We start from the raw sequence: 18,205 nt of genomic DNA, 5'->3' as shown, positions 1-18,205 counted from the left end.
CGTATTCAGTACAATGAGATGGGAAGCCTGTCTTGTTTTTGAGCTCAGCCAGATCACAGATCTAGCTGGTTGCTCTAGCTCAGTGGTTCCCAAACTTTTTAGACTGGGCCTTCCTCAATAGGCTGCAGGCATTGCTTGGGCTGAGCAGGGGCAGATCCAGGGGTTGCAGTGGGAAACCCATGTTTCACACCTGCTCCATTCAAAGTTCAAAGCCAGTTGTGTGGCAGGGGCATCAGGCAGCGCTGAGGGAGTCAGCTGACTTCATGGCTCACCATCTACTGACAATCCCTTCTAAACTCTTTATTCCTTCCATACCCTTAACAAGCCTCTTTTCTTTTTAATGCCCCTGATGCCCCACCAATCCAGCTGGCCTTTCTTCTGAGATTCTGCTGCCTGTTCCTGGTAATGGAGCTCCTGGCTCACGATCCTGCAGATTGTTTTTAGAACTCATTCCAGTGAAGTTCTGCCCATTTCTGCTTCAATCTTAAACCACGAGGCAAGCCTAGGCCCCTGGCATGTTCATAAAGCTCCTAGCTCCTTTTCAACTGGAGAGAAATGTGCATTGTGTTCTTTGGGATGAGGCACCTCGCCATCTGCACCCCCCTTTTCAATGTCCTAGATCTGCCCATGGCCTTGGAGAAAGGCCAGCTCTTAGTCTTCACCCTTTGTATGTATTTATTTTTGGACGAAAGGAAAGCAGCAAGTCTTTCGTTGCAGGGCATAGGCTGTGGAACGGGTTGGGCCACCCGGGCAGTGGCCCAACACACTTTTAGCCTGTTAATTTATATAACCCACAAATGCGCAATTGTCATTCCAGTTAAAACTGTATAGCTATTTTTTTAACTGCGTAGCTAGCTAAATTAACGTGCTAAAACTGGGTCGGGCCATGGCGCGAGTGACCCACCCCGTTCCGCAGCCTATGTTATGCAGGGAGCCCAGAAAGGTCAGGCGCGCCCCCCACCCCCAACGGGCACCCGGGATGTACCACTGCTGCGCGGGGGGGGGAACGACCCTTGGGACTGTAGCTAAAGGGGAAACGGCCCTTCTAGGTTAGCCAGGCGCGGGGACGGGACGACGGCGTCACAGCAGGCGCAGAAGAGCTCGCGGCCAATCACGGCACGCGCTACCTCAGCCCGAAGAAAGCTTGCCAGGGGTTGGGGCGGCTGTCGGGAAACGCGAAGCGCCCCTGCGTTGGGCTCACAAACGCGGCCGCTCGCCCAATCCGAGGGCCTGCTGGCGCTGACGTTGCACTGAGGGGTGGGGGCAGCGCGCGCGCGCGGGCGGGTTTCCGTTGGCGCCGGCGCGCGAGCGGCTAGGCTGGTTGTTGGGGGGGGCGCCGCGCGGGGGGAGGGGGAGGAAGCGAGGCCACGACCAGCGCGAGGCGGTGGGTTCCCGCGTCGGTCAAGGCTTGAGTCCGGAGCGCGCGGCGCGGAGCTCCTCCCATCCCCCGCGGGCCGGGCCGAGCTGCAAGGAGCCGCTAGGCCGCAGCTGTCGAGCCGGGCCGGGCCTCGCGCGCAGGATGTCGGCGCAGGCCCAGATGCGCGCCATGCTGGACCAGCTCATGGGCACGTCCCGGGACGGTAAGTGCGGCCGCCGGGAGCGGGCGGGCGGGGTTGCCCTTGGCGGGAAGGGAGGCGCCTGCCGCCGCGCGGTGCCCGCAGGTCGGGAACGGGGCCGGGCTTGGCGCTGGGAGGCCGCGGGGGCGGAGCGTCCCGCAGCGCCGCCTCGGCCCAGTTCATCCCTTCCTGCCGCGCAGAACAGGCCCCGGCCTCGGCCTCGGCCAGCGCTCCCCCGGCCCTTCAGTTCTTCCCGCGAGAAACAGCGGGGCCTCGAACTTTCGACCCACGGGCGGGCGCAGCTATCGCAGCCGTGCCGAGCGCCCTCGCGGGAGTCTCCGCGGGAACCGGCAGAGGAGCGCAGCTGCCGCAGGCTTGTCCTTGCCTGGACGGGCCTTACCCCGCCCATCCTTCGTGTAAGGCCCGAGCTGCCCTCGATGCACTAGATCTTGAAATTAGCAGCCCCTTAGTTCACAAACGTTGATGGGGGAAGGGGAGACTCAAGTTCAGCAGCAGCTGCCTCCCTTGTAAGGAGCCTGAGAGCCTCAACTGGGCCTGCAACTTTCTCAGTAGCCTCAGGCCGGTGAGGGGGTGCTGAGCTTTGTCAGACGAGAAAGTGTTTGGCCCCCCCTTCCTAGCAGGTAAATCTGGTGTTGGAGAAAAGATGGAGTCCTTGTCAGGAGTGAGGGACAGTGGGTGGGAACTGACCACTTATGTCTACAAATGAGTCCTGGTACAAAAAGGTTGAGAACTGCTGGGCTAGAAGAACTTTGCCAATTTTTGCTTTAAGTTTGACACTGACGTGTAGGAAACTACCCTGACAAGCCCCCTTCCCTCAGTCTGTATAAGGCCAGTCTGTTCTCTGTAGCCATTTAAAAAAAAAAAAAAAAACAGACCAGGGCAGCACTCTGAATAGGCTCATTTTTATAAACGTTCTGTATTCTGCATATCATAAATGTGTTGTGAGAAGAGAATTTTTTAGGCCCTAGCACAGATGCAGTACTGTACAATATGCATAGGAAGGCAGTTGCTCTGACTTGTAGATAAGGGCTTTGCTGCAAAGATTAATCCTTAAAGCAGAAAGAAAATAAAATTTCAGCTCTCGGAAAGGATTTTTTGTGTGTGTTTGTTTTTTACTGTTGAGTGATAGTTGTTTTGAAGTATTTGATATACAGATGCAATCCTAAGCTTGTGTCTTAAAGCTCATTAAGACTTTTAAAGCACCTGCTAACAACACTTAGATAACAGTGCTTCCCGCATTTGAAGTTTGCTTAGAAAATCAACGGCAAACAAAACGTTTTTAGAAAAAAATAGAGGTGCGCCTATACTTTGGACCATATGGTATTGACACCAATAAAAGGAAAATTGACATTATCGGCAGTCAGCCTTTTTTGACTGATGTGGCTGATAATGTCACCAATAAATGCTGCATATGTGAATGCAGCCTGCCTGCTTGGAGACCGGCATGTGGCCGATAAGTCTGTAGCGGGGAAGGGGCAGATCAAGGTCCCCACAGGGAGTGGGGCTAGAGCAGCATAGGGGCAGGCACTGCTCAGCTGGGGCAGGGCAGAGCATGGGACAGAGCCACAGGCAGCTCGTCCAGGGGGGCGGTTCCCACCACTGCATGCACCCTGAGGGAGGCATGGGGGGCACATGGCCCCCAGATCTGTGCATGGGACAAGGGTGGGCTGCCTGCTGCACACCAAGGGCCGAGGGTGTGCCAGACTCTTCTTGGCCAGTGTCTGGGCCAGGGCTGCACTTGGGGTGGGCAGCAGCCATGCTGTGAAGGAAGGATACTGTGTGTGTGGGGGGGGGTGTTATGGTGAATCTTCGTGGCTGTAGCCCCTCCCCCCCACCCGCCCCACCACTGCCCACCCTGGTCCAAGCTTAGTCCCTCCTCCAGGAAGAGCCCAGTGCAGCTGTGAGCCCACAGCAGGCAACCAGCCCTCACCACAGGCACAGATCTGGGGGACATGCCCCCTCCCATACCTGCCCTAGGGTGCGTGCAGCGGCAGGAGTTGTCCATGGCTCTGTCCTGCGCCCTGTCCTGCCCTGGCTGGGCAGCCCCTACCCTTGCCCCACTCCCTCCCTCACTGAGGGGGCCTCGATCTGCCCCCACTTCATCCCTTGCCTCTCCTATGCCCCCCCCCCAACATTCTTACCAGCCAGATGCTGCTCTCCATGCTACAAGGCTGCATATCAGCAATCAAATCAGTATCAGCCAATACGGCTAGTCAGTAATCGACCCTTGGTATTGGCCCAACAAATCTATCAGTGCACCCATAGAAAAAATATTTGGTCTTAAGGACCCTCGTGATTTACTGCACTGACCTTTCTGACTTTGCTTATTTGACAGTAGAAAGAACTCAGTTATGAAAAATACTTCTGCTTTTTGAGTAACAGGGCTGGTATTGGCAGATACACTTGGGATATATACTAGAAAAATCACTTAAGTAATCTTATCTAAGGCATTTACAGAATCTTAGATAAGTATACATGTAACACACTTTTCATCCACATCAACCGAAACATGAAAAGGTAAAGGTACACTCCGCTGCCAATTCACTTTTAAACAAAACGGGTGCAGTGAAGGTCACACACAAGTGGATTAATTTAAAACAGACATGATGAATTAGAAGAACAGAGTGGCAACGTATATCCTATGGGCCACATCAGGCCCACCAAGCAATTTTGTCCAGCCTGTGAAGCCAGGGTGTCTGCAACAGTTTGATCACAGGGGATGTTGGTGGCAATGTGAGGGATGAAGTGGCAGCTGTGGTCAGCCTTTGGACCAAGCTCCATTAATTCAGCCTGCTGGTCCTAAAAGGTTGCTAACCTCTGCTTTACAAGCATGAAATTGTGGATCACTTTTAAGTATAGGTTGGTTAAAACTTGTGTGTGGATGTTTGTTTCCCTCTCCCCCAAAATGTAGGGAGCTAGAAAGGTCATTCAGTAGCCCCGGACCCTATCCTTGAAATAGGGATGACAGATGGCCATATGTGTAACATTGTCTGCCTCACAGTCAGCTACAAAGTTACAGTGCCAGATATGTTTGCATATATCATTTTGGACTCTGAGAGAACATGAAGAACTTCTCACATCTGTACTTGAGGCAGCCAGGGAACCTCCTATACATCTGATGAGGATCTAGCCTTTGAAGAATTGTGAGCCAGTTTCACAAGGAGGAAGCAGCCTTTTAACCCTGGGACATGGAGTCATGGTCACATGTTTGGGACAAACGTAGGTTATTTCTGGTGAAGGAGACATGTTGAATTCAAGTGCTCTGCTGTACTTTGTTTTCTCATAATGCTTGAAGCTTCAGTATTTGAAATCAATGATACTCTATTCCTGTTAACTCCTCAGGTATCAGAATCAATGCAGGGCTCTCCAACTTCCCAACTTATAAGCAGCCAGTGTCCCCCACAATGAAGACATCCAGTGGCCAGGCAACCCCACACTGAAAACGTTTTTCTCTCCCTCTTCCTTCCCCTACCACCTGCTGCATCTCCCTCTAGGGTGGGCAGGAAGCAGAAGCCAGAGGAATGAGAGGGAGCATAGAGACCCTGGCTGGCTGCTGTTGTAGTCAGGATTATGGGGGGAGCCATAGTTGGATGAGAGCTCTGGAGGGGGGGGGTCAAAAATAAATTCTATGGGGATTGCATGCAGCCTACTGGCTGCCAGTTGGGCAGGCCTGCCCTATTGCGCTGCTGCAGTATCTCAGTCTTCAAACAGCTGTGTCAGAAAGCCTTAAATTTTCTCTTCTGTTCTTGAGGTGGATATGATAATTTGTTGTTTCCGTAAGTGTTTTTCAGTGTAGCCAACTCATTGCAAATCCTTGATGGGCCTACTGTAAGGCAGTAACAATTTCAGAATATTTATCTATATATGGTTAACATGGTTAGAACTCTCAAAGTATTTGAGGGTAGGTTTTGTATTAAGGCTATTGTTCTTCATGGACAAAAGTTCTGTCCATGGTAGATGGCACTTCCCAAAGCAGTGTTGATGTTCGACGACTTTTTCCATATAATAGACTGCTCTGGCCACTTGAGATGATTAGGCAAGAGACTCCGCAGGTCCGCTGTATTTCTATCACAGAAAAAAACACAAAAATAACTTAGCAGGAGTGATTCTGACTTTCTGAATTTTTTTTCAGCAGCTGTCAAAAAACAAAAAAATGCTTTCCAGTCCTGGAATCTACAAGTAGTACTATAAAGAGATACCATGACTGAAGTCAAATAGTTATGTCCTAACAGTTGTTTTAGCATAGAATGAAGTGTGGGAATTTGTAGCAGATACCTCGTATGGCTGTTGCTATCTTAAAGGTAAGTGTGATGAGTCTTCCCAGAGTATGTCATCAACCTTTCATAAAAAAACCAGAAATGTGGCTGATCGTGAAGGTAGCAGTGACTAAAAGCAAGACAATGCCTCACTTTTTTTCCATTTGGGTTAAATCTCTAAGAAAATCTTGTGCAAGGATGCAGACAAGGTCCAACACATTAGCAACAAGAAGGTCAGGGAAAGTGTCGGTCCCTTATTGGATGGGGGAGGCAACCTAATGACAGATAAAGAAAAGGCTGAAGTACTCAGTGCTCTTTTCACGTTGGTCTTCAGAGGCAAAATCAGCTCCCAGACTACTGCACTGGGCAGTACGGTGTGAGGAGATAGCGAGCAGCCCTCAGTGGTAAAAGAACAGGTTAAGGATTACTTGGAAGAGCTGGGCCTGTATAAGTCCATGGCACTGATGCAATGCATTTGAGGGGAGTGGGTGGGTTGGCTGATGTGATTGCAGAGCCACTGGGCATTATCTTTGAAAGCTCATAGTGACTGGGGAGGTCCCAGACAATTGGAAAAGGGCAAATATAGTGCACATATTTAAAAAGAGAACTGCAGACCAGTCAGCCCTCACCTCAGTCTCCAGAAAAAGTCATGGAGCAGGTCATCAAGAAATCATGTCTAAGCACTTGGAGGAGAAGAAAGTGATTAGGAACAGTCAGCATGGATTCACCAAGGGCAAGTCATGCCTGACCAACCTGATTGCCTTTTATGATATGATGATGACTGACCCTGTGGATGTGCGGAAAGCAATGGACATGATATACCTTGACTTTAGCAAGGTTTTTGATACGGTCTCCTACAGCATTCTTGCAAGCAGGAAGTGTGGGTTGAATGACTGAACTATAAGGAGGATAGAAAGTTGGCTGAATCATCAAGCTCGACAGGTAGTGATCAATGTCTTGATGTCTAGCTGTCAGTCTGCGTCAAGTGGAATGCCCCTGGGGCCTGTTTTGTTAATGAAGATATTGAACAATCTGGAAGATTGAATGGAGTGCACCCTCAGCAAGTTTGCAATGAATGCTAAACTGGGAGGAGTAATAGATATTCTGGATTGTTGGAATATGATTCAGAGTGATCTAGACAAAGGAGGATTGGGCCAAAAGAGATCTTGTGAGGTTCAGCAAGGATAAGTACTAAGCCCTACACATAAAACGAAACAGTCCCATGTGTCACTACGGGCTTGGGACCAACTGACTATGCTGCAGCTCTGCTGAAAGGAACCTGGAGGTTACAATAAACAATAAGCTGGATATGAGTTAACAGTGTGTGCTTGATGAGAAGAAAGCTAACAGCATACTGGGCTGCATTAGTGCAAGCATTGCCAGCAGATTAAAGTAAGTGATTCTTCCCCTCTATTTGGCAATAGTGAGGCCACATCTGGAGTATTGTGTCCAGTTTTGGACCCCCCCCTATAGAAAGGATGTGGACAAGTTGAAGAGAGTCCAGTAGAGGGACAGCAAAAATGGTTGTGGGATTGGGGCACATGACTCCTGAGGAGAGGCTGAGGGAACTGGGCTTATTTAGTCTGCAGAAGAGAAGACTAAGAGGGGATATGATAGCAGCATCTAACTACCTGAAGGGTGGTTCCAGAGAGGATGGAGCTAGACTGTTCTCAGTGGTGGCAGATGACAGAATAAAGAGCAGTTGTGTTGAGGTGCAGCAGGGGAGGTTTAGGTTGGATATTAGGAAAAACTTTCTCACTTGGAGGGTGGTGAAGCACTGGAACCAGTTATCTAGAGAGGTGGTGGAAGCTCCATCCTTGGAGGTTTTTAAAGCCCAGCTTGACAAAGGCCTGGCTGGAATCATCTAATTGGGGATCGTCCCCTGTTTTAAGGGGTTGGATTGGATGACCTCCTGAGGTCCCTTCCAACCTTAATTTTCTGTGATTCTATGCTGTATCATTAGCCATTGATGCAGGTCACATGTTGGCAAGGATGGACTGTTACCTGCTTGACTTTCAAGTCTCTGGCTTCCATCAGAAAGTTCAGAGATTTTGCATTGGAGAGGTTTTTTGGAGGTATGGGGGGGAGCCACATGGAAGTCCCATGGCAAAATGATAAAGAAATCGGGCTCCCTTGTGTTTTCTCAGACCTTTTATTAAGGAAGGAAGGGGAGGTTTGGTTCTTTTGGCTAAGCTGGCTTTCATGTTTGATTTCTGCTTTAAGAGTAGTCTTTCAGTATGTGGTTCTGCCTCTCAATGCTGTTAGAAAGCTCACATATACCAGGCCCCCAGACAAAGTATGTACCTTTTTTCTGAGAAGTAGAATGAAGGAACAAAAGATTTTTCCTTAAGAACAGTCGTAAGTAGCAGTAAGTAACTGAGGGGCAGTTTGTGCAAGTCCACAGCCAGCAGCTAGGGAGCCCCATGTGCAGTACTGTAGCATTACTTTCACCACCACCACCACCCCCCAACCTTAGAGGCAGAAACTGCTTTTACCATATTTCATTGCTGAGAATGCCTGGATTTGGGGGGAGAGATGTGTTGTATTCAAGAGTGTCTAAAGGCATGGTTGCAATCCTTGAAGTATCTGTGATTGATCTATGGTGATGTTGAACCTGACTGGAAGTGCTTCAAACTACTATTTACACAGCTGCTCTCAAGACTGGGCTTAACAGTCTGGGAACATCAAGACTGGTTTGGTGAGAGTGCTGAGGATATGAAAAAATTGCCTGATGAGAACCATCCACTGCATTTATCTTGGATGACTGATAAAATATAAGCTTTCAAGAAATCCACTTATTGAAAAACAATACACATGTTGTAAACTAAAATTAAAAGCTGTATGTGATGCTTGGTGGAGCAAGGATGTCAGTGAGCCATAGTCACACTTGGACTAAAACAATATGAAACAATTCCTTGATGCTTATAAAACTGTGTGGGCCTCAGCCAAGGGGCTACACACTTGTGAGGGATTCAGATGGAAACACCCTCTTAACTGAAAACAGCCAAGTTCTGAAAAAGTTAGCTAAAAGTTTAAAAAATATGGTTAACAGGTAATCCAGCTTGATGATAAAGTTGTTGATCAACTATGGCTTGTATTTACTGGGACAGAACAGATGCACAAAAGAAATGTGAATCAGGGGACATGTGCCAAATCTAGCCCTTTAACTTATTATAATTTGTTCATCTCTTCACACCTTAGCTTTACATGCCATCATTGAAATGTTCACTGAAAGCTATTTGTTACAAGAGTGAAAAGGCAATTGCATTGCTCTCATCTAACTCTAGTACCATTCCAGCGAAGACCTATATAGATGTCTAGGACCACTTAACCAAGCATTTCAAAGAATTCTTCTAATCAGGGTGGTGTAAAAGAATGATGCTCCATATACAAGAAAACAAAGATGCTTCTATTGTCAATTGTATTAAAGAAGAAAGGTAATTGTGTCATGTGAGACAATCACCTGGGCATCTCCTTAATAATGTTTGATGACAGGATCCTTGTCAGACTCATACTCAGTTCCTTGACATAGATGAAATAATTTTGCTGGATAGCCAGTGTGGTTTCAGAGAAGAAAGAGGAACAACACACATGACCTTTTCTGCACAGCAAATACAAGGGAAATGGAGAAAGCAGAGTATTGATTTCTACTGTCTTTGATCTTACAGAGAAATTTGACCCAGGCTTTTGACTGGCTCTTGTTGTTCAATTATAATGAATGTGCCACAGTTTCATGATGGAAGATGGGAATATCTTCAGTCTGCTTCCTGTAACAAGCAGTGTAAAACATGGCTTTGCCCTTGCATTCAGACTATAAAATAGCTTGTTTGTTGCCATGCTGTTAGTTGGTTTTTCCAGTCTTGATATTAGGAATTCAAATTAAATTAATGGTTGATAGAAAACTGTTCAATCCCAAGTAGCTGCTAGCAAAAGTAAGGATTCTTGAGGAACATTTCCATATAAGTTTTGTTTGCTGACACCTGGGCTTTGACTGTTCATTCCTGGGATGATATGAAAGTTGTCATGGATTGCTTTGCTACTGCATGCTCACATTCTTTCAGATCAGTTATAGTCCTTAAAAATATATGTTTATGTATAAGGTTACTCCTGGTAATTCCTATTTGCCATCAGTTATAAGTGGAGTGCATATGTTTCAGTCTGTAGCTGAGTTCACTTACCTGTGTTGAACTTGCTCGTGTGAAGTGAACATCAATGTTGTTCTCCACTGAATAGCCTGCTGTCTCTGGAATGTTACATGAGTGTCTTTAGTCCATGACAGAGAGGTATAACTTTTCGGACAAAATTGAAAGTTTACATTTAGTGGTTCTCCATCTTGTTACGCTCAAGGTGCTCCTTGGAAAATGCCAGCTCTTACCTTTCACACATTTTTGACTATGGGAAAATAATAGAACAATTTTTGTGTTGCAGAGGACGTAGGAAGACCACAACAGGTCAGAATAGTTTTGATACTGTAGATGCAGATTTGAAATATATGGGTTTATCTTGTGAACCACGTGTAGGTGCTTGCAGTGCTAATCTTGCATAGGCTGTTGCAGTGCAATAGCTAAGAATCACTGCTCTCCAAGGTGGTAGTCTTGACCACTTTACTTTTTTGAACTGTGGATAATCTATCATCATAATGCCAAAAAGATGAACCATTTCTATCTAATGGCGAGGGAATCCCAAATCCATCCAGCAAACATTTGTCATGGCACTACAATGTGTGAAGACACCATAAAGGTGATCCAGTTGTCTAGTAGTCTGATAACTGCTGACAAAAAGTTCTTTATGGAAACTGTACTTTGAGGGAGACTTACATATTGGGCAGTGATAAAGATACATGGGTTTTGGGGTTTTTTGTTTTTTAATAATCCTTAATCAGTGTGGTATTGGCATTCAGAACTGGGAACAAAAGCCCATGTACAAAAAACATGATACACCTTGATTTGTGATGACATACCCAGTTTTGGGGATCATTGCGTCTGATATGCAGAGAACAGATGCCTATGATGAAAGTTTTGGCATCAGGATTAGTCCTTCAAAAAGCTGAAACATTTGACATAATCCGTCTAGTTTGTAACTTTAAATTCTAGGCAAAAACTGAGCATATCAAACACTAGAGAAACTATCTCTTTTTGAGTCAATCTTGAGATGAAATGCTGCCTTTGACCATTAAAAAAATGAAACTGACATCCCACAGCTACAGCTCTGTATGAGAGAATCTCAGTGGATCATGAGATCCAGTGAAAATGGATTGCACACTATTTGCCAGTGGTCCTTGGACCAACAGCTTCAGGGCTGTTTTGGACAGGCTTTGCTTAGAAATGGACTTAAACTGCCATGAAAGTAGTGGCCATAGGTCTGTTCAGCCTGAGTTGGGGTAACCAGACAGCAGAACTAAAATCCATGTCTAAAATTTGTTGTGTCGCTGGAAATAAAATCTATACATGTGTTTTCCAGTGATGCAAATATTTCTAAAATAGATTGTAGCCATTCTGAAATCTGGTGTCTGAAAAGGTGATGCGTAGGAGTGCACCAATAAAGATTTTCTGGGCCAATACCGATGGGCAATTTATGAACGAACCATGTCAGCCGATACTGATCCGATTGCCAATATGCAGCCCAGCAGTTCGGAGAGCAGAGCCCAGCTGGTAAGTCTGTGCGGGGGGAAAGGTGTATGGGGGGGGAGCGACAGACAGATTGAGGCCCCTATGGTGAGGGAGGGAGTGGGGCTGGGGTAGGGGCAGGTGCTGCCCAGCCAGGGTAGGGCATGGAATGGAGCTGTGAGCATCTCATCCAGGGGCTTGGGGTGGGGGTGGCTCCTGCTGCTGGCACACCCTGAGGGAGGCACGGAAGGGCATGTGTCCCCCAGACGTGAGCGGGGCAAGGGTGGGCTGCTATTGCGGGCTAGGGTGGTGCCAGGCTCTTCTTGGTGAGAGGGCTGGGCCTGAGCTGTGCATGGGGCAGGTGGTAGCGCTGGGAGAGAGGGCTATGGGGTGAGCTACAGCCACCTCAAAATTTGCCATAGCCCACCCTGGAGCCCCTCCTCCCAGTGCCGCTGCAGTCTGCTCCGCACGCAGCCCCAGCTTAGCCCCCGTCACTGAGAAGAGCTTGGCACCGTCCCTGACCCCAGCCCTCAATGACAGCCCACCCTCACCCTGCACAGATCTGGGGGGCAAGTGCCCCCCATGCCTCCCGCACGGTATACTAGCACTGGGAGCCCCCACTCCCTCGAACGAGCCACATACAGCTCCATCCCCTGCCCTGGCTGGGCAGCGCCTGCCCCACCCCCACCCCCTCCCTTACTGCAGGGGCCTCAATCTGTCCTCTCCCTCCACCCCTTTCTCCCCCACAGACTTACCGGCTGGATGCTGCTCTCCAAGCTACCAGGCTGCACTCATGCACACAGCGTTTATTGGAGAAATTATTGACTGCATCAGCCAAAAACAGCCGATTGCCAATAATGTCAATTGTGCTTTTATCAGTACCAGTACATTATGAACTGATATATCGCTGCACCTCTAGTAATGCAGTGTCCAAAATGCCAGGTAGGCCCCTCTAGTTTCCCATTAACTAGTGGCTTTGAACCTGTGATCTGAGGATCCCTGGGGGTCTGCAGATTCTGTCTAAGGGGTCTGTGAAAGATGACTGTGATCAATCAAAAGTATGTGAACACTTGCATTTAAAATTCAGAGAGGTCTGAACTTCCATTCAAAATTTCCAAAGGGGTCTACACTTCCATTCAAAATTTTTTAGGGGTCCACAAATGAAAAAAGGTTGAAAACCACTGATATAAACTAACCAACTGAGGCCTACCCTGCTCCATATATTTAATGTTAAAACATCTTGGGAGCTTCCTTTGATATCCATTAATTTATTTCAGTTGAAATCTATTTAGTAGTATAAGGACTAGATCCAAGTGGCTGACTCTTTGCATTGTTGCAGAAATGTCTGAGTCAGCTTAGTGATGTCAAGCCTTATTGAATCAAAACAAAACCTGTTTTCCTTATTTTGGGGTGTTTTGTATCACATTTTCATGGTTCTTTCCTGCATATTCTTGAAGCAACACTGCTTGGAATTGAGTGTTATTGAGGGGAAGCCTCTCATTTTTAGGTCTGCTACAGAATCTGCCTCAGAATAGTAAATAATACTTTCTTGACACTAAAGGGCAGTGGTGGTGAGGTATTACTCTTTCCTCCCCACCCCCAGTAGTTGAGTTGCTTAATTTTGAGGTTTTCTACGTTGTTTATGTTAGCAGTGGTTTGCTTGTTTGATGGTAGGGGAATAGGCTATATTAAAATTTAGCAAAATTTACATTATTCAATTTTAATTTATCCTTTGGATCATCAGCCTGGCTCTGTCTTTGGGCATCCCATGAGTATATAGTGTTTTGCTTTATACTCTCCAGGAGTTAGAATGTTGTTAGATGGTCCCTTCTAAACAAGAAGTAAATCCTGATACAATTCCACCAGAATTTTTTTTACTTGCTCATCTAAACTCTGATTTTCAGAATCTTTTTATTGAAAAGATCCTGCTTTTTCACCTTTAACTCTTTTTTTTGTTTCACTTCTTGATGCTTATTTTAATTTCTATCAATTTGGCCTATTTCTTGGGAATACTATTCCTTATGCCATCAGAAGTGATTGAAAGATTCCAAGGACAGTGACTATGCTCAGTGTATCTGCTTTTGGAGAAGGTAGGCTGCCTCCTTGGGGAAAGGGGATATGGATTAAAACAGCAACCTGATATCACTGTTGTAAATTTCTCCCCTTGAAATTTGCCGAGTACTGTCAGATTCAGGCTCAGGAACTGAAACCTAAAGTGGAGTGACACCTCTGGTGATTTGTTGGCATAGTCATGGCAGTGGTGTTCCTTTTTTGCTGCTTTAGATGCACAAAGGTAAAAGCCAGTGAGAGAGCTAGTTGTGAGTACAGAATGTAGCTGTCATTCTTACTTGTTATAGTGTAAGACACTAAAAGTATATCTTTAAAATATTGCGGTAAAGACATTATAGGTGGTATCACAATATATGTTATTGGCAAAAGTGACCAGTTTTGGTCAATGTAGCTTAATATAGAAAATTACTTGTACTTAAAATACTGACAGGTTGCTGGTACTTGTACTCTTAGCCCTTGTTGCCACTTTTCGTGGTTTGGTCTCCTGATGCACAAAAATAGATGTGTTGTGCCCATGTATTTAGGGGAGATGAAGTATGTAAACATAAAAACATCAATGATAGTTGGATTTTTTCCTGAATAGTTTTAGTCCTGCTTTAAAATCCTTCTTTTCTTTATTCTCAAAGTAACGCATCATAGAAATGTGGTTTGGTCCAGATGCCTTTAAAAAAAACTAAAGCTACTGTTTCTCTAGGTGAACTTTAGTCATTCTTGTGTTTCCATATAAACCCACTGTCAGTCAGTGTATAACTTTTTAACAAATAAGATCTAATTGAGAGGGAATGCTAGAATGGATCCTAGTGTAGGAATGGGTACTGATTCAGTGACACCGACTTTTTAAGGCTTACGCTTAAAAACATACAGAAATCAAGCATTTAAACACTCTGCTGCTCCATAGAAATGGGATTTAATATATTCCCTATTATTTCTGTTGTAATAACTACAATTTGTTTTGGGGGTTTCTTTTACAAAAATTGGATATGTAACAATGTCCAGACCACCACTGGTAGTTTTCCATTTTCTTATAAATATGCATAATTGTTAAAAGGATAAGTTTAATTGTATTTGTTTAACTGCATTTAGATTAATTTAAAAAACATTTTATGTTACTACTGGGTATTTAGGTAAACAGGTTTTTTCCTGGGGGGGGGGAGGGCGGGAACAGGTTTAATTTATAAATTTGTTCAGCAACTTTTTGATGATAAAGTATTACTGTACACTGGATTCCGTGATTGTTTAATTAAACCCAATAGAGCAAAGAGGTGTGTTCATCTTGATTATCAAATGACATCATAAATTGGCGGTTTTCATGCCTCAATTTATTCGGCTTTTGAGAAGCTACATAAAATAGTATCTGCAGTTGAATATGCAAAAATGTCTGGAAGTTCCCTCCTCTTGCAGTAGGTTGAACCTGAGGCATGAGGTAGTTCTCATTCCTCCCTTTATATAAATCCTCCAAAGAAGGTTACATACCACAAGGGCCCCCACCTCCTGAAGGTAAACGGTTATCAGTATATTTAAAAGCAGGCTTCATCTGTGAATTCCCAAGGCATGTGCAATACTTTAGGATAGTAGAGTTCACAGTGTGTGACAGGTGAAGCCTATATTCATTTTAGGGGATCTGGCTGTGGAATGAGCTCTTGCTAACTTGGAGCTTAACCTTCTTTAGGGTATAGTGTAAATATATGCAAGTCTCTGAAACAGCTTTCCTGCCATCATAGTATAGACTAAAAAATGAAAGTATACATTAAATGAAGCAACTAAAGGTATAGACTAGAATTCATATAAGTGTCACTTACCTGGGCAATGTTTGAATACTGGGGTGAGAACAGTAACAAAAATCATAATAGACTAAAATGTAAATATTGAACTGATTCCTACGGCTTTCACTCATGCATTCATTCTCCAGCTATTTCTTTTCTCTTTGTCAACCCATCCCCTCTTTCTTATTCTCCCAGTAGTAAACTGTAGTTTGCCATAGTCTAGTTCATAGATGAAAAAGCAAGACAGATTGAATATGCTGCTTTTGTACAATCAGCTGTTAGTGGTTAGTGAGAGAGGTACAAAGAATCTTACATCTGGAGGCTGTAACCTTTATGAAAATCCCTTTCCCCATTTGGGGTGAGGAACTTTAGAAGCTTCATTGTCTCAATATCCATCTCAGTAGTCTAGTCCTATGAGGCCATCAGCTGTCTTTTCTTAATACTCTGATTTTGTTCATTTGCTTTTATGTACATGAATCTTTACAGTCAACATGTATTTCTAGATGCTGTGTTGAAATTGCTGGCAGAGTCTATTGTTCTATACAAACTGAACAATCTAGCCCCTTGTTTTATTTATAAAGGTTCAATGTATCTATGCCTGCCTACTTCAGTCTGCAAGGGAGTGTCAGAAAGGCCCCGCATTCGCCGAGCCGTGAGTTATCACTAACTTTTCAGATGTGTTAATGAATGTGGAACAAACGCAGTTATGTTTTTTAAAAAAATGGGCCCTCCCCCTTCCCAGGAAGTCTTTCACTACAGTGGCAGGCATGATTTTATAAAGGGATAACTCTAAATTTTTTAGTATTACAAACGGCCTATCAAAAGAGACTTAGCCTCTAGAAGACCTATTGTTGATATGCTGTGAAGTTGTTCTAGCCTGTGAATCCTAGTGTTATGATTTTCTTGTATCCTACAGGCAGTTAAGTCTGTCTTGTTTTGGAGAGTTTTTTTATTTGCTTAGTAAAGTGTATGAAATTTAAGCCTTCTGAAAATGTTGCATTTAGTTTACTTATACATAGCTGTGATGTTTAAAAAAAGGTAACATAGAACAAAGGACACGACAACTAAAAGCATCCTTTTATATGGTTATCTAACTAATGGTTTGTTGAACCATTTCATAGATTAAGACCTCTTAGCTGTCTCAGGTTCAATATAATGAAATGATAACATTCATAACTGCAAAATTTATCCACACTTTTAACATATTCTAAGGTGAGGTGGGAAAAAGTTGGAAACTGAAGTCGTACTTTTTCTCCAGCAGCTGCCCTTGCTTCAGTAATTCACCGGTAGGTTTTCATTGACTAGCAATCTTCACAGGTTGTTATATTTTAATTAATAAATAGTGCACCCTGAAAGGATTTTTAGATGTTTTATAACTCCTGTATCTTTACAGGAAAAAATCCTTATGAGAGACTTCACTTCCAAAACCTGAATGGTGACAGTTCTGTTATGACTTTTAAGGAAACGAATTCTGCAATAAAACAATAGCTGTAACCTCACTAGTTGATTATTTGGAACTAGTCTCCAACCTTGTTCACAGATGGGAATATTTAAACTTGCGGTTGGACCTCGGTGTGTGGTAAGCAGGTTGATGCCTCTGCTGATTCAATAGGAACTGCCCCTGCCATTATGAAGATATAATTAAAATTCTCCCAGTCCAGCAACATGCAGCATATATGGTTTATGATATGGGTTATGTAAGCTTCTAGAAAAGTAATGTTGCACGTAGGCAATATATCCATATGTGTGACAGATTTTTTTCCAGGTTTGTAAGCATGTAATCTGTTTCTGACATCTGTTTGCACTGCCCCACTAGAAGTAAGAGGATGTTTTGCATCCAAGAACAAACTAATAGAAGAAGAAGCAGGTGGGGTTCAGTGGAGACTCCTAGTATATATTAAATATTTGTAAAGCTGTTGTATATGCTAATTGCCAAGTACAGTTACATCAGTATAGTTTATACAGGTTCTGGAATAGCCACCTGTGCAGCATCTTAAAGAGGTGCTACATAGCAAAGGTATGTTTTCACCCGACACTGATTTTTTTCAGCCTCAGGCATACTTTTAAAGTGTAAGTGTAGGCTTACTTATAGTTAAACAACATTATATAGTGTGTAAGATATTTAAACTTTGGATAGGGATTAAATAGTACTTTTAAATTCTAGCTTCTCTTAAATTTTCATTGTTGTAGGTTAAAGAAAGTTAATCATTTGTATGTAACCTGTGAAAAGAGGCTACCTTCCCCACACATCTAACCTGGAGTGTCTTTGCTTCTATATTACAGGAGACACTACCCGTCAGCGAATCAAATTCAGTGATGACAGAGTGTGCAAGAGTCACCTCCTCAACTGCTGCCCTCATGATGTCCTCTCTGGAACCGTATGTAGCTAAATCTTACATTTTATTTTCAGACACAAAATAGAAACATTAGTATAGTCATTCTTTAATTCTTGTAATATACCCTTTTTGATACCTATGTTAACTTTGCAGTTTTTCAGCAAATATCTGCCTTTGATTTCCTGTTAGTTTTTCAGCGTAGCATAGGCATTTTCTTTGTGTGTAGCCAAAATATTTGGGTGTACACCTTGTACCTTCTTATTTCCCCCACAACCCATGAATGTATTTCTCAAATTCACTCTCTCTTATTCTAGCATGCATAGTATCCTATACAATCTGCATGTATTTCAGTCACTTTTGACGCTTTTTTTTTTTTTATAGCCTTTCCAATACAACAAAAGACATTGGCTATTTAGAATTGAAGCTAGGGTGCCATGCTACCCATGAAATCACTTCTTGAAAAAGAAGACCCTGTTGTAGAATCTGCTCTATGTCCTCTATTTCTGACTGTTGTGCCACTCCCACAAAGCTCAAAAACAGGTTCAAAGACAATTCCTTCTTCAGAAAAGAATATTGAGATACCACCATCCTTAATTC

General features: G+C 44.3%; 1 protein-coding gene across 3 annotated transcripts in view; it reads left to right on the top strand.

The window, feature by feature from the left end:
• Nucleotides 1-1,288: 1,288 nt before the first annotated feature.
• The window catches only part of LUC7L2 (LUC7 like 2, pre-mRNA splicing factor), a 54,096-nt gene continuing 37,179 nt past the window's right edge, over nucleotides 1,289-18,205 (top strand). Inside the window, exons 1-3 of one of the 3 annotated variants that reach the window (XM_090042739.1) lie at nucleotides 1,289-1,580; nucleotides 15,854-15,924; nucleotides 17,556-17,650. In XM_090042739.1, coding sequence (XP_089898865.1) covers nucleotides 15,867-15,924; nucleotides 17,556-17,650 — 153 coding nt within the window. In that variant the 5' untranslated portion in view covers nucleotides 1,289-1,580; nucleotides 15,854-15,866. Of the gene's footprint in view, nucleotides 1,581-15,853; nucleotides 15,925-16,698; nucleotides 16,852-17,555; nucleotides 17,651-18,205 lie in introns of those variants that run through there. The other 2 variants (XM_090042737.1, XM_090042738.1) reach the window with 2 other exon arrangements.

The sequence above is a fragment of the Crocodylus siamensis genome, chromosome 4 (assembly GCF_052110815.1).
Source record: "Crocodylus siamensis isolate JL-2025a chromosome 4, ASM5211081v1, whole genome shotgun sequence".
NCBI classification, from domain to species: Eukaryota; Metazoa; Chordata; order Crocodylia; family Crocodylidae; genus Crocodylus; species Crocodylus siamensis.
This window is presented reverse-complemented; position numbering and strand designations above follow the sequence as displayed.